Here is a 16,979-nt window from a genome sequence, read left to right as displayed (position 1 = left end):
TGACAAGGTGTTGGAACAATATATTATGCAATATGACAACATCACATCGATCTGCATAGCTCATGTAGGAAGATGGACAACTTGTCTCTGTTGACTTTACAGATGAAGATAAAATCTCCCTCAATAGCCAAATAAAAAAACATAACTGGATGGCTGCATGGCTTTTTAACAGAAGGGGTGGAGAAGGTCTGGTTTTTAACCCTGTGTCTGGGAATTGCGAAACACATGGCCTTACGTCAATTACCATTTTCTTTACAAGCTCTAAGATCTTTTTGAAAATTAATTATTACTGAAGATACTGTTAAAGGTATGACATCAGTACAACAATATGACAAGAACAGAAATAAACACCTTGTGAAAGGGAAAGTCTAGAATAAACAAAATGCAGCTGCCAGAGTCACCTGAAGATTCTCTGTGTAATGCTTCAAATCCGCTTCACAAAAACTGCTGTAGAAAACGCAGTAGCAGAGGCAGATCTATATGAACAGTAAAATGTGAAGAACGAACGCTATACAGTAAAGTGTGTAGAACGAACGCTATACATTAAAGTGTGCAGAACAAACAATATACAGTAAAGTGTGTAGAAGGAACAATATACTAATAGAGTAAAAGTGTGCAGAAAAACATCACAGGGCTAAATTAATTAATGTAGAAAAAATAATGTAGTTCACAGAGCTGAATCAAAATTTGGCAAAAGGCCATTAAAGGCCAGTTACACTGAGATGAGCTGCAGTTTACACATTAGTTTAATACAAATGAATAACCATTTTTCTCCCTGCTGTACACGAATAAGCTGGGAGTCTGACACCACAAAAATGAACGCATCTGACAACTGATATCACATATAATCACACAAAATAAATACATATCAGAAAATAAACTGTTTGATTTAAAAAAAAATTGCAAAAATTCTGCTGAAAATATTTATATCACCAATCTCTGAAACACACATTTTAAAATATGAACTTGATTCAAACTGCCATATTTGTTTTTCCCAACAAAATGTGCTACAAGAGTTCATGATTAAAAATGTAAACAATTTAGATGTAAACAAGATGATATACCTGAAAGCTAGTTAATGAGTCTATATTATAGCAGTTCAACTGAGTGGTCTGTAATGTCACTATATTGCGTAGTGGTCTGTAATGTCACTATAGTGCGTAGTGGTCTGTAATGTCACTACATTGCATAATGACAGATATATTTATCACAGCCCGCAGCACACTGATAACTGTTGCTTTGTTTCTCAAATAGTTTCACACAAATTTCTATGGGATTTTCTACTTTTATACTTTTTCAGGGAATGAAGAAAGGTTGTGTTGCATCTCATAAATCATGAATTTTTGTAATTTTATTTGGGCTGATTTTTGTTTATCCTCACCATTTGGAGTGTGTCATTAAATTATTCCAAGACAAAAAGAAAAAAAACTCCACAAATATCATCAGTTTATGAAATTTCACTCCTCCCAGCAACAGACAAAGACCTGACTTAAATTTAATTTAATTATCACTACGATCACCAGTGATTGCAGCACCATTACATTTAACACATTGCTATAAATAATATTCTCTCTGTTCTAAATATAAGAATACAAATCCTTAGTTTTCAACACATAAATATTTATGACAAATACTTTGTTCCACTAATGTATAAAATGTACAGGTATGGCTTTGACTTATTTCTTGTATCAACATCTCCGTAATTACTGACTGACTACGGGTGCACTTTGAGCATCGTTGTCTAGGTAACCTCAGTAACACCATTGTTCTGCCCGCTGACCAGTTCAGTCAAGTGAATTGTGTTCTGATAATTGGTCAGTTTCTATTACACAGGCTGCTTCATTCTGCCAAACAACATTCAATGGTAAAAATTAACTCAGCATCTCTGATTTTTGACTCACTATTTTTGATTCCTCAACCAGACAAGTTACTTCCGATTTCCAAGATGACAACAAAATGCCATTCATACTAAATGCACATATCCATTATAGTACTCAACATGTGACTCTCTAGAAGAATACACACTGCTCAACTATTTATATACAGTAGTCACGTGACAAAAGCCATCAAGATTCAATTAATCAGATGATATTATGAGCCAATGAGAATATTTTCTGAGGTCAGGTGGTTGCTATGTGATATTTAATAACTCCTCCCAAACATAGTGTAGAACTTGGCCTCCTTGGAACACTTTGGATGGATGCACTTTGTTCCAGGCTTGAGTTCCTGTGGCTGCTGGAATGGAATGCACAACCCTTTGGCCCCCATGGCTGGTGCTCCTTCCTCAACTACAGCATCTCTATAGTGAAAACAACATTTATATATACAATGCCATAAATGTCACACATTCATATTAAGCCCTAACCTGACTGCAGTTAAACAAAACTAACATACAATGGTATAAATGTTGAGTTCAAGTCCAGCTCATGCTGGCTTCCTCTCCGGCCGTACATGGGAACCTCTGTCAGCAACCTGCGGATGGTCGTGGGTATTCCTCGGTCTCTGCCCGGTTTCCCTCCCACCATGATGCCGGCCGTCGTCATAAAAGTGAAATATTCTTGAGTACGGGAGTAAAAGACCAATAAAATCAAATCATACCCTTTGGCCTGACTGCAGTGAAACAACATTAATATAAATGATACAAATGTTACATTTCATTAGCTAATCAGTCTGCCTTCCACATTGTTTTCAAAATGTTTTGAGATACCTGTAGACTAGAGACAGATATAAGTTGACATGTAGAGGCGGTTGAGCGTATAACCTCACTTGCAGGAAGCTACATCAATTCAATGTACGCAAATATTAGAAGGTAATGCAGCACTTACGCTAGCACTGTCTTTCTTAATGTTATCTTCACAGTGGATCACACCACAAAATGGAGCCTGAATCAACTTTTGATTGTCCAGTTTTTTAATGAAATCAGGCCAGTCCTCTGTGGTACTTAAATTACTGTCTAGCTCCTTTTTGGCCCTGGAAATAAAAAAAGTACTGTGCAATACACTTAAAATCCCTCAGCCTTGAGCACATGTAAAATGTAATGAATAGATCCAATTTAGCAGTGGTTTCTAATGTGTATGTCTTCTTTGAGTGGCATTTAGAAAGTTGTGAAACATGAAGCAGGGGAATACATGTACCTTTTTAAGATAAAAATGCTTTGGTTTGTTTCAGACTGATGTTGCAGCCCCTTGTATAAAATTTAACGTAAATGACCCCTACGACCTCGAAGAAAAAGGTTGAGGTCGCGAAAAATCAATACGGTTCTTCCTCGTGGCAAGGTGTAAGTGTGGGTGAATTTGGGCTAAACAGTTGTAAATAGCGTCCTTACAAGCGTTTTATACTTATATAATTTAACTTAAATGACCCCAATGAGCAATGGTTTAAGTTTAGTGAATTTGGGCTAAACCTTTCTAGAGATAGTGTGTTTACAAGCCTTTTATAAAATTTCACAATATGGTACAGACGGCCAGACAGTCCGCTGGTGTGTCGGTCTGCTGGTGTGTCGATCTGCTGGTGTGTTGGTCTGTCTGCTGGTTTGTCGGTCTGTCTGCTGGTCTGCTGGTCTGTCGGTCTGTTTGCTGGTCTGCCATTCTGTCGGCTGGTGTGTCGGTCTGTCTGCTGGTCTGTCGCTCTGTCTGCTGGTCTGTCTGTCTGCTGGTGTGTTGGTCTGTCTGCTGGTATGTCGGTCTGTCTGCTGGTGTGTTGGTCTGTCTGCTGGTTTGTCGGTCTGTCTGCTGGTCTGCTGGTCTGTCGGTCTGTCTACTGGTCTGCCATTCTGTCGGCTGGTGTGTCAGTCTGTCTGCTGGTCTGTCGCTCTGTCTGCTGGTCTGTCTGTCAGTCTGTCTGCTGGTGTGTTGGTCTGTCTGCTGGTGTGTCGGTCTGTCTGCTGGTGTGTCGGTCTGTCTGCTGGTCTGTCGGTCTGTCTGCTGGTCTACTGGTCTATCGGCCTGATGGTCTGTCAGTCTGCTGGTCTATCGGTATGCTGGTCTGTCAGTCTGTCTGCTGGTGTGTCGCTCTGTCTGCTGGTCTGTCTGTCTGCTGGTGTGTTGGTCTGTCTGCTGGTATGTCGGTCTGTCTGCTGGTGTGTTGGTCTGTCTGCTGGTCTGTCGGTCTGATGGTCTGTCAGTCTGCTGGTCTATCGGTCTGTCTGCTGGTCTACTGGTCTATCGGTCTGATGGTCTGTCAGTCTGCTGGTCATTCAGTCTGCTGGTCTGTCTGTCTGCTAGTCTGTCTGTTGGTCTCTCAGTCTGCTGGTCAGTCAGTCTGCTGGTCTGTCTGCTGGTGTGTCATTCTGTCGGCTGGTGTGTCGGTCTGTCTGCTGGTGTGTCGGTCTGTCTGCTGGTCAGTCAGTCTGCTGGTCTGTCTGTCTGCTGGTCTGTCTGTCTGCTGGTCTGTCTGTCTGCTGGTCTGCTGGTCATTCAGTCTGCTGGTCTGTCTGCCTGCTAGTCTGTCTGCCTGCTAGTCTGTCTGTTGGTCTCTCAGTCTGCTGGTCTGTCGGTCTGTCTGCTGGTCTGTCATTCTGTCGGCTGGTGTGTCAGTCAGTCTGCTGGTCTGTCGGTCTGTCTGCTGGTCTGTCATTCTGTCGGCTGGTGTGTCGGTCTGTCTGCTGGTGTGTCGGTCTGTCTGCTGGTCAGTCAGTCTGCTGGTCTGTCTGTCTGCTGGTCAGTCAGTCTGCTGGTCAGTCAGTCTGCTGGTCAGTCAGTCTGCTGGTCTGTCTGCTGGTCAGTCAGTCTGCTGGTCTGTCTGTCTGCTGGTCTGTCAGTCTGTTGGTCAGTCAGTCTGCTGGTCTGTCTGTCTGCTGGTCTGTCAGTCTACTGGTCTGTCTGCCTGCTAGTCTGTCTGTTGGTCTCTCAGTCTGCTGGTCTGTCGGTCTGTCTGCTGGTCTGTCATTCTATCGGCTGGTGTGTCGGTCTGTCTGCTGGTCTGTCGCTCTGTCTGCTGGTCTGTCTGTCTGTCTGCTGGTGTGTTGGTCTGTCTGCTGCTATGTCGGTCTGTCTGCTGGTGTGTCGGTCTGTCTGCTGGTCTGTCGGTCTGTCTGCTGGTCTACTGGTCTATCGGTCTGATGGTCTGTCAGTCTGCTGGTCTATCGGTCTGCAAGTCAGTCGGTCTGCTGGTCTATCGGTCTGCTGGTCTGTCGGTCTGCTGGTCTATCGATCTGCTGGTCTATCGGTCTGCTGGTCTGTCTGTCTGCTGGTCTATTGGTCTGCTGGTCTATCGGTCTGCAGGTCAGTCAGTTTGCTGGTCTGTCTGTCTGCTGGTCTGCAGGTCAGCCAGTCTGCTGGTCAGTCAGTCTGCTGGTCTGCCTGTCTGCTGGTCTGTCTGTCTGTCTGCTGGTCTGTCTGTCTGTCTGCTGGTCTGTCAGCCTGCTGGTCAGTCAGCCTGCTGGTCAGTCAGTCTGCTGGTCAGTCAGTCTGCTGGTCAGTCAGTCTGCTGGTCTGTCTGTCTGCTGGTCTGTCAGCCTGTTGGTCAGTCAGTCTGCTGGTCTGTCTGTCTGCTGGTCTGTCAGTCTGCTGGTCATTCAGTCTGCTGGTCTGTTTGCCTGCTAGTCTGTCTGCTGGTCTGTCTGTCTGCTGGTCAGTCAGTCTGCTGGTCAGTCAGTCTGCTGGTCTGTCTGTCTGCTGGTCTGTCTGTCTGCTGGTCAGTCAGTCTGCTGGTCTGTCTGTCTGCTGGTCAGTCTGTCTGCTGGTCTGTCAGTCTGCTGGTCTGCTGGTCAGTCAGTCTGCTGGTCTGCTGGTCAGTCAGTCTGCTGGCCTGTCTGTCTGCTGGTCTGTCTGTCTGCTGGTCTGTCAGTTTGCTGGTCTGTCAGTCTGCTGGTCTGTGTGTTTGTCTGCTGGTCTGTCTGTCTGCTGGTCAGTCAGCCTGCTAGTCTGTCTGTCTGTCTGCTGGTCTGTCCGTCTGCTGATCTGCTGGTCAGTCCATCTGCTGGTCAGTTCGTCTGCTGGTCTGTCTGTCTGCTGGTCTGCTGGTCAGTCAGTCTGCTGGTCTGTCAGTTTGCTGGTCAGTCAGTCTGCTGGTCTGCCTGTCTGCTGGTGTGTCAGTCCACTAATCATTCATAGTTTTGACATCTTATCCTTTAACAAGGACCATTAACTTAGCAATCTGTGTGAATGTAAGACGCAGCTATTCCAAATCTGCACTTTGATTTCATGAATAACACAACCAAAACGTGAGGACTAACTTTGCATACAAATCCTTTTGTATCGTGTCCAATAAATCCATGATCGTTTTCCCTATTCCTTCCTGACTGACTGTTTTCTTGTCTGCAGTATCACGACGGACGACTACTACCTGGTTCTGCTTCACATCTCTTGGACCCAGCTCAATTCTTAAAGGAACACCCTGGAAGCAAAAAAAAAAAAAAAAAAAAAAAAACAAATGAAACATTCACTTTAATTTGACAATCCCCTATGATGTTACAATATGCACAAAAGGACAATTTATTCCACTATTAGATAGTGAGAACTATCAGATAATGAAAACATTATGCACTCGTCAAAGTCATGAATTTACTAATTTATTTGACAAGAATATAATGCTGTAATTAACAAATTTTCACTTAAATCAGGTCAAAATGATCTGGATTCTGGGTGGAGAAAACTAAAATCATGAAATATCTCTTCTGGATGCTTATACAGACCTTACATGTGAGAAAGGCTTACAGAAGATGTCAAGGTCACAAGTACTGCTGCTTTTCCTGGCACTAATGAGAAAATGCAATAAATCTCACCTTAAGTTCCCAGTGGTTAAATTTCCAACCAGGTGAGTAATTGTCACGCAGATCAGCACGAACTTTGACCCCAGCCTTGGTCAGACTCTCCTTTAATTCAGTACATTTCTTCATCAATTCAGTTTTCTTATCCTCAGCTAGACTGGCAGTAACTCCACAGGGAACAATCACAGCCTGGAGAGTAACAGACAGAGTAACTGTAACTGTGTAATGGAGTAATATCAGCTTAATAGTGAACACACTCTATTTCTGAAAAGTAGTCTTGGCTCATGGCCTCGAGAAAATCCTGAAACAATTAGATCTGAGATGAACCAGGAATACAATTCAAAGACTGCCATGAAATAAATAAATCCATAAATGGTGTACAAGTGCAGTATACCAAGCTACAGATTTCATGTTATGAATGAGTGTAGGCACTTCCTCTGGGACAAGTTATAATAGCCACAGAAACTGTACCAGTGACTGCTGTTCTTATAAAACAAAGAGGTAATTCACAAAGCATTGTGCAGGAATAGCAGACAATAAGGAGTTTTTACACTGGCTTCTTCAGACAAGAAGTGTTCCTCACTGACTTAGCAATCAAGGATTCCCAACATCTGTCTATGGAGCCCGTCGATCTTTAACCACAGAAACTTCCTCACCTGAACACACGCCACCCTAGGGGGCAGCACAAGGCCTTTGTTGTCCCCGTGTACCATGATGACGACCCCGATGGTGCGTGTAGTGACCCCCCACGAGTTCTGGAAGACAAACTGCTTCTCCTGGGAGTCTGGGTCTTCATACACAATCTCAAACATCTTAGAGAAGTTCTGACCCAGGTGATGGGATGTGGCACCCTGAAATTTGGTTTACTTATGTCGTTATGTTTTACTAGGTGTGTTTTTTTTTTTTTTACCATGTGTACTACATTACACTTATTCGACTGCGGCCAGCATTGCGGTGGGACAAAGCCCTGCAGAGCCTGGGAGAACGAATGTCATAAATCGATTTGATCCTTTAAAGTCTATATAATGGGCTAAAGAAGTTGCCTTGTAAGCTCTTTTCACATAATATAATACAAAGGGAAGCAAACTCTGTTTAACATATAGTTTCCTGACATATATTATTCTATCCTTTTGTAACTTGTGAAAACAACTGCCTAATATGTAAATGCCTAGCTATTTTCTCCTTAGTGCCATAACATAGGGCAATGCTTCTCCCTTAACTTGCCTGAATGGCTCTCCCATTAGCTGATATGTAAGCCTCCACAGTGGTAGTAAAATCCCCTCCAGCAAACTTCTCCTTTTCTGTTTTCTTTCCTCGGACAACTGGAATGGCTAACAACTCTTCGTAGATGCGTGCATACAGTTCCAGGATTGCGAACACCTAAGGCAACAACAACAACAAACTCTTACTCATTCAATCAAACTTCGTTTAACACCATACCCAAAAATTTTTACCCAAATGATTGCAGGCAGTTATGTGTGTTGAACACAAACATTGTGATTTTGCACACTTCTGCCCACTGAACACCTGGCTTAAAAAAAATCTTAATGTTATTCAAAATTGTTAATTTGTAACCGATATTGAAATCTTCATCTTATCACAAAGAGAAGATGCAATCTGTCAAGGCAAAGATGAAAATTAGTGCTAAAGTAATATCTGACACAAGATCAAGTCAAGACTACTATAAGGTAACAGGGCATGACATTACCTCTGCCACGGCCTCATCACGTGTAGCAAACGCACTGTGACCTTCCTGCCACAGAAACTCCCTGGTACGCAGGAATGGGGTGGGATGCTTAAACTCCCATCTCTGAAAGAGACAATATGCCAGCATGGAATTGTTGATTTTCCTCAATGTTACCAAAGGACAACTTTTATTTATTTTTTAATTCCATACCTTTTTTCCTGATTGGTTAACTTTTTACATTCAAACTTCGACGAACCTAAAAAAAATATAAATGCCTCCTTACAAACTACTTTTCAAAAATAGACAGGGTCATGCCTACTTAAAATAGTTGATGAAGACAGATTTTCAAAATAAAAAGGATTTTCAAACAACAAATCTTTATTATACATAAATATTTGTGCCAATAAATTCGCAATCATACTGTACCTTCTCAATAATTTCAGATAATGTATACCACAATGCCTTGTGAGGGATGTTGTCTTAAGTCGTACACTCTCTGTGGGGAATAGGGGATTACCAGTGGTCGATCAGTGACAGCTGTCCATGCTTTCGTCACACCTTAGTGAGCCTCGCCAGCTTGGCAAAACGAGGAGAGATGAGACAGACAGCCAGCTTTTTAAAGGTTCACTTTTGGTACCATTGAACAGTTGCAAGAGGCAGTGATGGACTTGGCGTTGCCTTGAATGTCAAGAGACTCAGAGCCCATGTAGATGAACTAAGCACATGTTTGTAATTACCGGCATTTCAGCCCACATCATTGCCGCATGCCTAAAACTCCTGCACTTGACAAATTCAACATTCAGACTCTTCGATGACTATGTGAAGTGGCTAGTGAATAAGCACAAGTTCTTTCACTTTTGAGTGTATTTTTATCACAACTTGATGCAGTGTGGGTTACCTGAAAGTTGCGGGGTGGCAGCCAAAAGTAGATGTAGTCTAATAAAAATCACTTTACCTGGGGTGGTTTTTGTTTCAATTTACTGCAAGGAAAATACTAAAATACTTTGTCAACGACAAGTGCAGTAGGAGGGGGAAATTTTGGACAGAAATCTGTATATAAAAAAGTCAGCGTCAAAGTGTTTGTAACCCCTAGTGATTTACTAGATGGACTCAACTGAGACTGTGAGCTAGGCACTTGGAGACTGTTCCATTCACTGCGGGGGTGACTGACCAATTCAAATTAGGCATTGGAGCCCTGCTTCCAGTGAACTAAAGGTTTTATTGCCACATTAAAAATAAAGCCTGGTTCAAGAGTGTTTTCCCGGTAGGTAATCGTTCATTCAACAATATATGTACCTGAAGGTCTGCCGAAAATATTTTAATCAGGTTTTTGTTGTGAGTTTGTTATCTGGGAATAATTTCTAAAGCCAGTACCTGTAGCAGTTGTTCTGCATGCAGTCTTGATTTTTGCAATCCATATACCTACATTGCATATACACTTTGCATATTTTGTCTCACCAACGTGTGACTAAAGAGTTTGTCAAGATGCTTCAGTTTAATTGCGGTCGGAATGAACTGAGTGAGGTTTCCACGGGTGTTGAGGTACCTGTTAATGTCTTTACCAATACACTGTCATACCCTGTATCATTCGTATCTTTTGAGCTTACCTTTAGAGTGATTAGTAGATAAATACACATGAGAATTTGTCAATCCTTCTCTTTACTTCAGACATTTATTATGACAAAGAACAAATATGTTTAGGTCTAGCATCTGGAAATGACTCCAGAGCCTCACATGTCTCAGACCTGCACGTGTCAGATAAAATCCACATGGTTTGTATTACAAAGCCCTGTTTATCTAATTTAATGACATCTATACCTGAATGTACATACACTACAATATTTTTCTTAAAATACCCATGGTAATATGTTACAAACTATCTTTTTTAAAGTAATCTAAAAAGTTTCTTGACTTTGCGATTTAGTAAATATCCGCACAGACACGGTTGTGAACAAGGCCCAAACTGTGAAATGCAGCCTTCCCAATAACAGTACTCACCACAACATTACACCACTGATTCAGTTTTAGGGGCAGGTCCCTGTGAGACTGAATCCATTTAGCATACGCTGGGTACATGACAGTCTCACTGGTTGGACGGACAGCAATGGGCTCGGAAAGTTCTGACTGGCCAGATTTTGTAACCCAGGCAACCTGAACAAGATGGGTATTAAATGTACATGGCAGTGAAGGTCACACATGAGATATAACATCAGACTGAATTATCATTCAAACAAATTCTAATTCTGTGCATATTCGTTTTATTTTACTTCACACAACACTGACTGCAAATTCATAACAATCCATACAATGTTTCAAGTTTTGAATGTCAAAAACGGAAGTCTGGAGAAAACAGTAAGGGCATACATAATCTTTTTTGACCTTTATACATTTTGGTTTCTCTTAAAGCTTAAAAGAAAACAATCTGTCATACCTCAGGAGCGAAGTCAGCTATGTGTGTTTTCTCCTTTTCCAAAGCTTGTTTTGATACAAAAATTGGGGAAATATGCATTTTCTACTCCAAGTTTCTTTATTTCTGTGTCGAAAAATTTTGTGATGGCTTCCCATATAGCAAATGACCATGGGCGTAAAATGTAACAGCCGCTGACATCATAGTATTCTATCATCTCTGCTTTGGTAATTGTCTGAAAATGTAAAACCAATACAATCAATTTATTTATTTATGTATTCCATACTGACAAATATCTTATTTATGTGCTGGGCATCAAGTTTGTGACAGGTGGAAACAGGACAAGACTCAGAAAAATTACTGTACCTGCCCAGTGTTATCTTTTCATCCTAGATTCAAATCAATGACAAAACATTTACTTATTAATTTAACTAACAGTATCTACATCTAAAAATGAAAGCATAAAACGATACTGAAGTACAAACCTGTGAGTACCATTCTGCTAATGTATCTGGCTCCTTCTTAGCTTCTACACCCAATCTGACAAAACATAACAGTTCATTTACACAGATTTTTTTCTTCTGTATGACTCACTCAGGATTCTACCTGGGTCTTAAACTTAAAGAGAGGACTCCCTAAAGCTTTGCTTTAATGCACCCAAGATAGAAACACAGTCATTTCAAATGCAGCTTAACAGCATAATCAGCACAAATGCTGCAGTTCATAACTACAGCTTAACACTGGATGTGATTTTACTTCAAGTTCAACCAAGTGTGTGTCTTATTCACTGTATGTTTCAAAAGAGAGAAAGTTGTACACTAATATATCCACATGTTCTGGCAATACATCTGTACATGTACATACACGTCCCTGGCAATACACCTGTACATGTACATACACATGTCCCTGGCAATACACCTGTACATGTACATACACGTCCCTGGCATTACACCTGTACATGTACATACACATGTCCCTGGCATTACACCTATATGTGTGCATACACATGTCCCTGGCAATACACCTGTACATGTACATACACATTTCCCTGGCATTCCACCTGTAGGTGTGCATACACATGTCTCTGGCATTCCACCTGTACAAGTACATACACATGTCCCTGGCATTACACCTGTACATGTACATACAGATGTCCCTGGCATTACACATGTACATGTACATACACGTGTCCCTGGCAATACACCTGTACATGTACATACACATGTCCCTGGCAATACACCTGTAGATGTACATACACATGTCCCTGGCATTACACCTGTATATGTACATACACATGTCCCTGGCATTCCACCTGTACATGTACATACACATGTCCCTGGCATTCCACCTGTACGTGTTCATACACATGTCCCTGGCAATACACCTGTACATGTACATACACATGTCCCTGGCATTACACCTGTACATGTACATACACATGTCCCTGGCAATACAACTGTTCATGTACATAGACATGTCCCTGGCATTACACCTGTACATGTACATACACATGTCCCTGGCATTCCACCTGTACATGTACATACACATGTCCCTGGCATTCCACATGTACGTGTACATACACATGTCCCTGGCATTACATCTGTACATGTACATACACATGTCCCTGGCAATCCACCTGTACATGTACATACACGTCCCTGGCAATACACCTGTACATGTATATACACATGTCCCTGGCATTCCACCTGTACGTGTTCATACACATGTCCCTGGCAATACACCTGTACATGTACATACACGTCCCTGGCATTACACCTGTACATGTACATACACATGTCACTGGCAATACAACTGTTCATGTACATAGACATGTCCCTGGCATTACACCTGTACATGTACATACACATGTCCCTGGCATTACACCTGTACATGTACATACACATGTCCCTGGCATTCCACATGTACATGTACATACACATGTCCCTGGCATTACATCTGTACATGTACATACACATGTCCCTGGCAATCCACCTGTACATGTACATACACGTCCCTGGCAATACACCTGTACATGTACATACACATGTCCGTGGCATTACACCTGTACATGTACATACACATGTCCCTGGCAATACACCTGTACATGTACATACACATGTCCCTGGCATTCCACATGTATGTGTACATACACATGTCCCTGGCATTACACCTGTACATGTACATACACATGTCCCTGGCAATACACCTGTACATGTACATACACATGTCCCTGGCAATACACCTGTACATGTACATACACATGTCCCTGGCATTACACCTGTACATGTACATACACATGTCCCTGGCATTACACCTGTACATGTACATACACATGTCCCTGGCATTACACCCATACATGTACATACAGATGTGCCTGGCAATACACCTGTACATGTACATACACATGTCCCTGGCATTCCACCTGTATGTGTACATACACATGTCCCTGGCATTACACCTGTACATGTACATACACATGTCCCTGGCAATACACCTGTACATGTACATACACATGTCCCTGGCATTCCACCAATACGTATACATACACATGTCCCTGGCATTCCACATGTATGTGTACATACACATGTCCCTGGCATCCCACCTGTACATGTACATACACATGTCCCTGGCATTACATCTGTAGATGTACATACACATGTCCCTGGCATTCCACATGTATGTGTACATACACATGTCCCTGGCAATACACCTGTACAAGTGGATACACATGTCCCTGGCATTCCACATATACATGTACATACACATGTCCCTGGCAATACACCTGTACATGTACATACACATGTCCCTGGCATTACACCTGTACATGTACATACACATGTCCCTGGCAATACAGCTGTACATGTGCATGTACATGTCCCTGGCAATACACCTGTACATGTACATACACATGTCCCTGGCATTCCACCTATACGTGTACATACACATGTCCCTGGCAATACACCTGTACATGTACATACACATGTCCCTGGCATTCCACATGTATATGTACATACACATGTCCCTGGCAATACACCTGTACATGTACATACACATGTCCCTAGAGAGGCTCCTGACTATTTATAGGAAGTAATTGTGTTGTAGATGTCCGAACAATAAAACGGAAGACTTTGTAGAGCATTATAATCTATTTCTTTTAGCCAGTCGCCTATATTCAACTGTCTATAAAATCAGTCATACCTGCTACAGAAATTGGTTTTAGTCACTGACATGTAACAACACACATTCTACACATCAACATGTTCAAAGTTCATATCCTTGCAAAAGAAAAGAAGTTGTAAGACTTTCTTCTAATTCATAATGTTAAACTGCATAAGCACCGTTTTGACGACAAGAACGCATTGTCTTGGGTGACGTCATAATTATTAAAAAAACAAGTTGCATGCAGTGGGAATGGGCAGAGTCCCTTATGTTTTAGGGAAAGTGACACAAGTTGCCTAAGCTTCTATCAATTTTACTCTGAACCTGTTTCTGACACTGCCATGTTTGAAATTATTTACAGGTTTAGTATGATGTGACCCTAATAAATGAATTGTATTTTACATCTTGTAGTACCTCACGGCAGAATGATTTTAGAGTTGCATGACAGGAAATTCTGTAATAAAAACAATGTATTTGAGTCACAGAGACAGTAGTGAAGGCTATGCCACTGGATGCAGTTTGTCCTAACTGTATGTTGGTGCATACTTACAACGTTCATACATTCTTCCTAGTCATCAATATAATTAAGACATAGAGCATTTGTACATAGATTATACATACATTATATGTACTCATAAATGTGCTAAATATGGTAAACCAGCCTTTTTTATACAATTTTTGAAGCCTCAAAAGTCTTGTATTTATTAACATAGCTTAACAATTTCCAACACACTAATAGTACATGCATCACCCTTTCTACTAAGCATTTTTAGCTTTATGGCCACAACAGCCTCCTCTCAAGTGACCTCCAAATATTGAGGAAATTGTGAGTTTCAGCAATTTAATCGTAATAAGCGAAAAAACTATACATGCCAGGTAAAAAACTATACATGCCAGCTAAAAAACTATACATGCCAGGTAAAAAACTATACATGCCAGGTAAAAAACTATACATGCCAGGTAAAAAATTACGGCAGAGTCATAATCAGCAGCTTAATCACTACCAATAATAGGATAAATAGGATACTAATAATGTTAAAATTCAAAAGTTTGTGGTCATGTGTTATGTGTAAAAAGCCTTCTGTAAGCCAATATTTTTTCATATTTTGACTGACCTTGGCATGGCATATCTGCTATTAAAATTTCAGTTCAATCAGGCAAGTGGTTCTTAAGAAGTAATGTTTGATTAAAATCGAAAACAACCAAAATTTCAGATGCTACAGCTGCGAAAGTATTAACGTTACAAGAATTTAAAGATAGCCCTTTTTTAGAGAGAACAGATTAATCTTTCATTCTCGGTAAGTTTTTTCAACTTTTGTTGCAAACTGTTGCAAAACTATTAAAAATAGGGAAAAACAACAACAGATTCATAATTAGCAGCACAAACCAAGTCTTAAGTATTCTTCATTTTCAATATCTAAAATATTTGCTCACATGACAAATATGCACAACAGTGATCTTCCAGAGTTTTTGACATATAAGCACGAGCTCTGCGATTTAAATTTGCCTTGTCATGTTCTATCAACATATGAAATTTCATGTCAATCAATTCAGCTGTTCTTGAGAAGAAGACATTTAAAGATTTTTTGAGATGTCAATGTAACTGCAAATTTACCCCAAAGAAAGTTTGAAACAGTGCAGGAAAGTTTTCCCACGCCTATCCTCTGAGAACTAGTATTGCTAACTGTGTGGCGGTTACGGTTTTCAGGCATTTATGAAAACCAGTGAGCAAGAAAAATATTAGTAAGAATAACCACAACTCCATGCAGTTATACAGCTTCCATGCAGTCTGTACACATAGCTATAAGCGTCCACTTTCTAAAACTTTCAACTTCTCCACCACAAACTGTTCAAATCTATCAGTTCTATACTCTTCTGAAAAGTAAACTAAAACAACAGCTGTCTTCAGCAGGTCAAACTACATCTTACTGCTATATTGCTCTTCCAAAATTCAACCGTAGGTCATCATCTGCTAAATCGACTAATAGTGAGCTTCCACATTTCTCGACCAATTTGCATAAAATTTTCAATCCTAATCCAGCCAGTAGTTTTGTACATGCCTATCAAGTTTTAATGCTATCGGATTAGTGGTTCTGGAGAAGTTTTTTTTAGAATTCCATACTTCTCCAACAAGGCTGAAAAATGGGTCACAGGTGGGTAAAGTTTTACACTCCTGCCTAAGCGATTTGGTAATGAACATGTGTAGAAAGTTAACAGCTGTGACACACAGTTTTCTTGCAAAACGAAAAAAAAGGTTGTCACAGAAGAAGAAAAATAGTCTGTAGCAAGAACAATATAATAATAATCTTATCTTATACAAGAATAATAGGTTTCCTAGATTACAGCTTGGCAGCCTAATTATATTAGCTGGTAGTGGCCATGCACCAAAGGATATGTACAAAATTCTTCATGTTTCGGCTTACCTGGTAACTTTTTTCACCTCCCTGTCAGCCATGATCTGATGCTTGGGTATTTCTTCAAAGGAATTAAATGAATCTGAAATAGAAACGAATTTGTATGTTAAATTTCTCAGTAATCTAAACAATTTATAGTCCAAAAATGTTATGAAATGTTGCTCAATTTGCAGACTAGAAATTACGCTGTGTAGTGCAATACCAACCTAAGGCTTTAGTTATGATCACTAGCAAGAGGAAACATGTGCACTCAATTTTAAGCTTGTTACGATATTACAAAGACATGGCACAATGCTTGGTCAGCATTCATCCAGTAAAGACAGACCAAATTATAAGAAGTTACATACGTTCTGCAACACAGATGTAACTATGTGTTGTTGTTGTTGTTGTAAATTTGTACCCCTTATGATGCAACACTTACTGAAAAGCTGAAAAGCTTGCTATACGTAAACACGCCTGCTCCAGACACTCACTGTAGATTTCTGCTCTAGATAACAAAGTCCTTCACACCCGGGAACCGGCGAGTGCCACGCAATAACCTACACCCCACCGGCTTAACACCGCCACGTTTTTGTTTTTTTACCGAATCGACCGCCTCCCTCC

The 16,979-nt window shown here is 40.9% G+C and overlaps 1 protein-coding gene across 1 annotated transcript; it reads right to left on the bottom strand.

Annotated features, from left to right (window-relative positions):
* On the bottom strand, positions 1–16,979 carry LOC135466745 (bifunctional glutamate/proline--tRNA ligase-like). Its single transcript, XM_064744406.1, is given in 13 exon segments — positions 1–2,302; positions 2,830–2,970; positions 6,176–6,336; positions 6,725–6,898; positions 7,366–7,560; positions 7,934–8,089; positions 8,418–8,519; positions 10,395–10,547; positions 10,828–10,893; positions 10,895–11,038; positions 11,289–11,343; positions 16,386–16,458; positions 16,850–16,979. Coding segments are annotated over 12 exon segments (1,539 nt in total). The 5' UTR covers positions 16,418–16,458; positions 16,850–16,979; the 3' UTR covers positions 1–2,142.

Source organism: Liolophura sinensis, chromosome 6 (genome assembly GCF_032854445.1).
Source record: "Liolophura sinensis isolate JHLJ2023 chromosome 6, CUHK_Ljap_v2, whole genome shotgun sequence".
NCBI classification, from domain to species: domain Eukaryota; kingdom Metazoa; phylum Mollusca; class Polyplacophora; order Chitonida; family Chitonidae; genus Liolophura; species Liolophura sinensis.
Note: the sequence above shows the minus strand (reverse complement) of the source record. Positions and strands in the feature narration are given on the sequence as shown.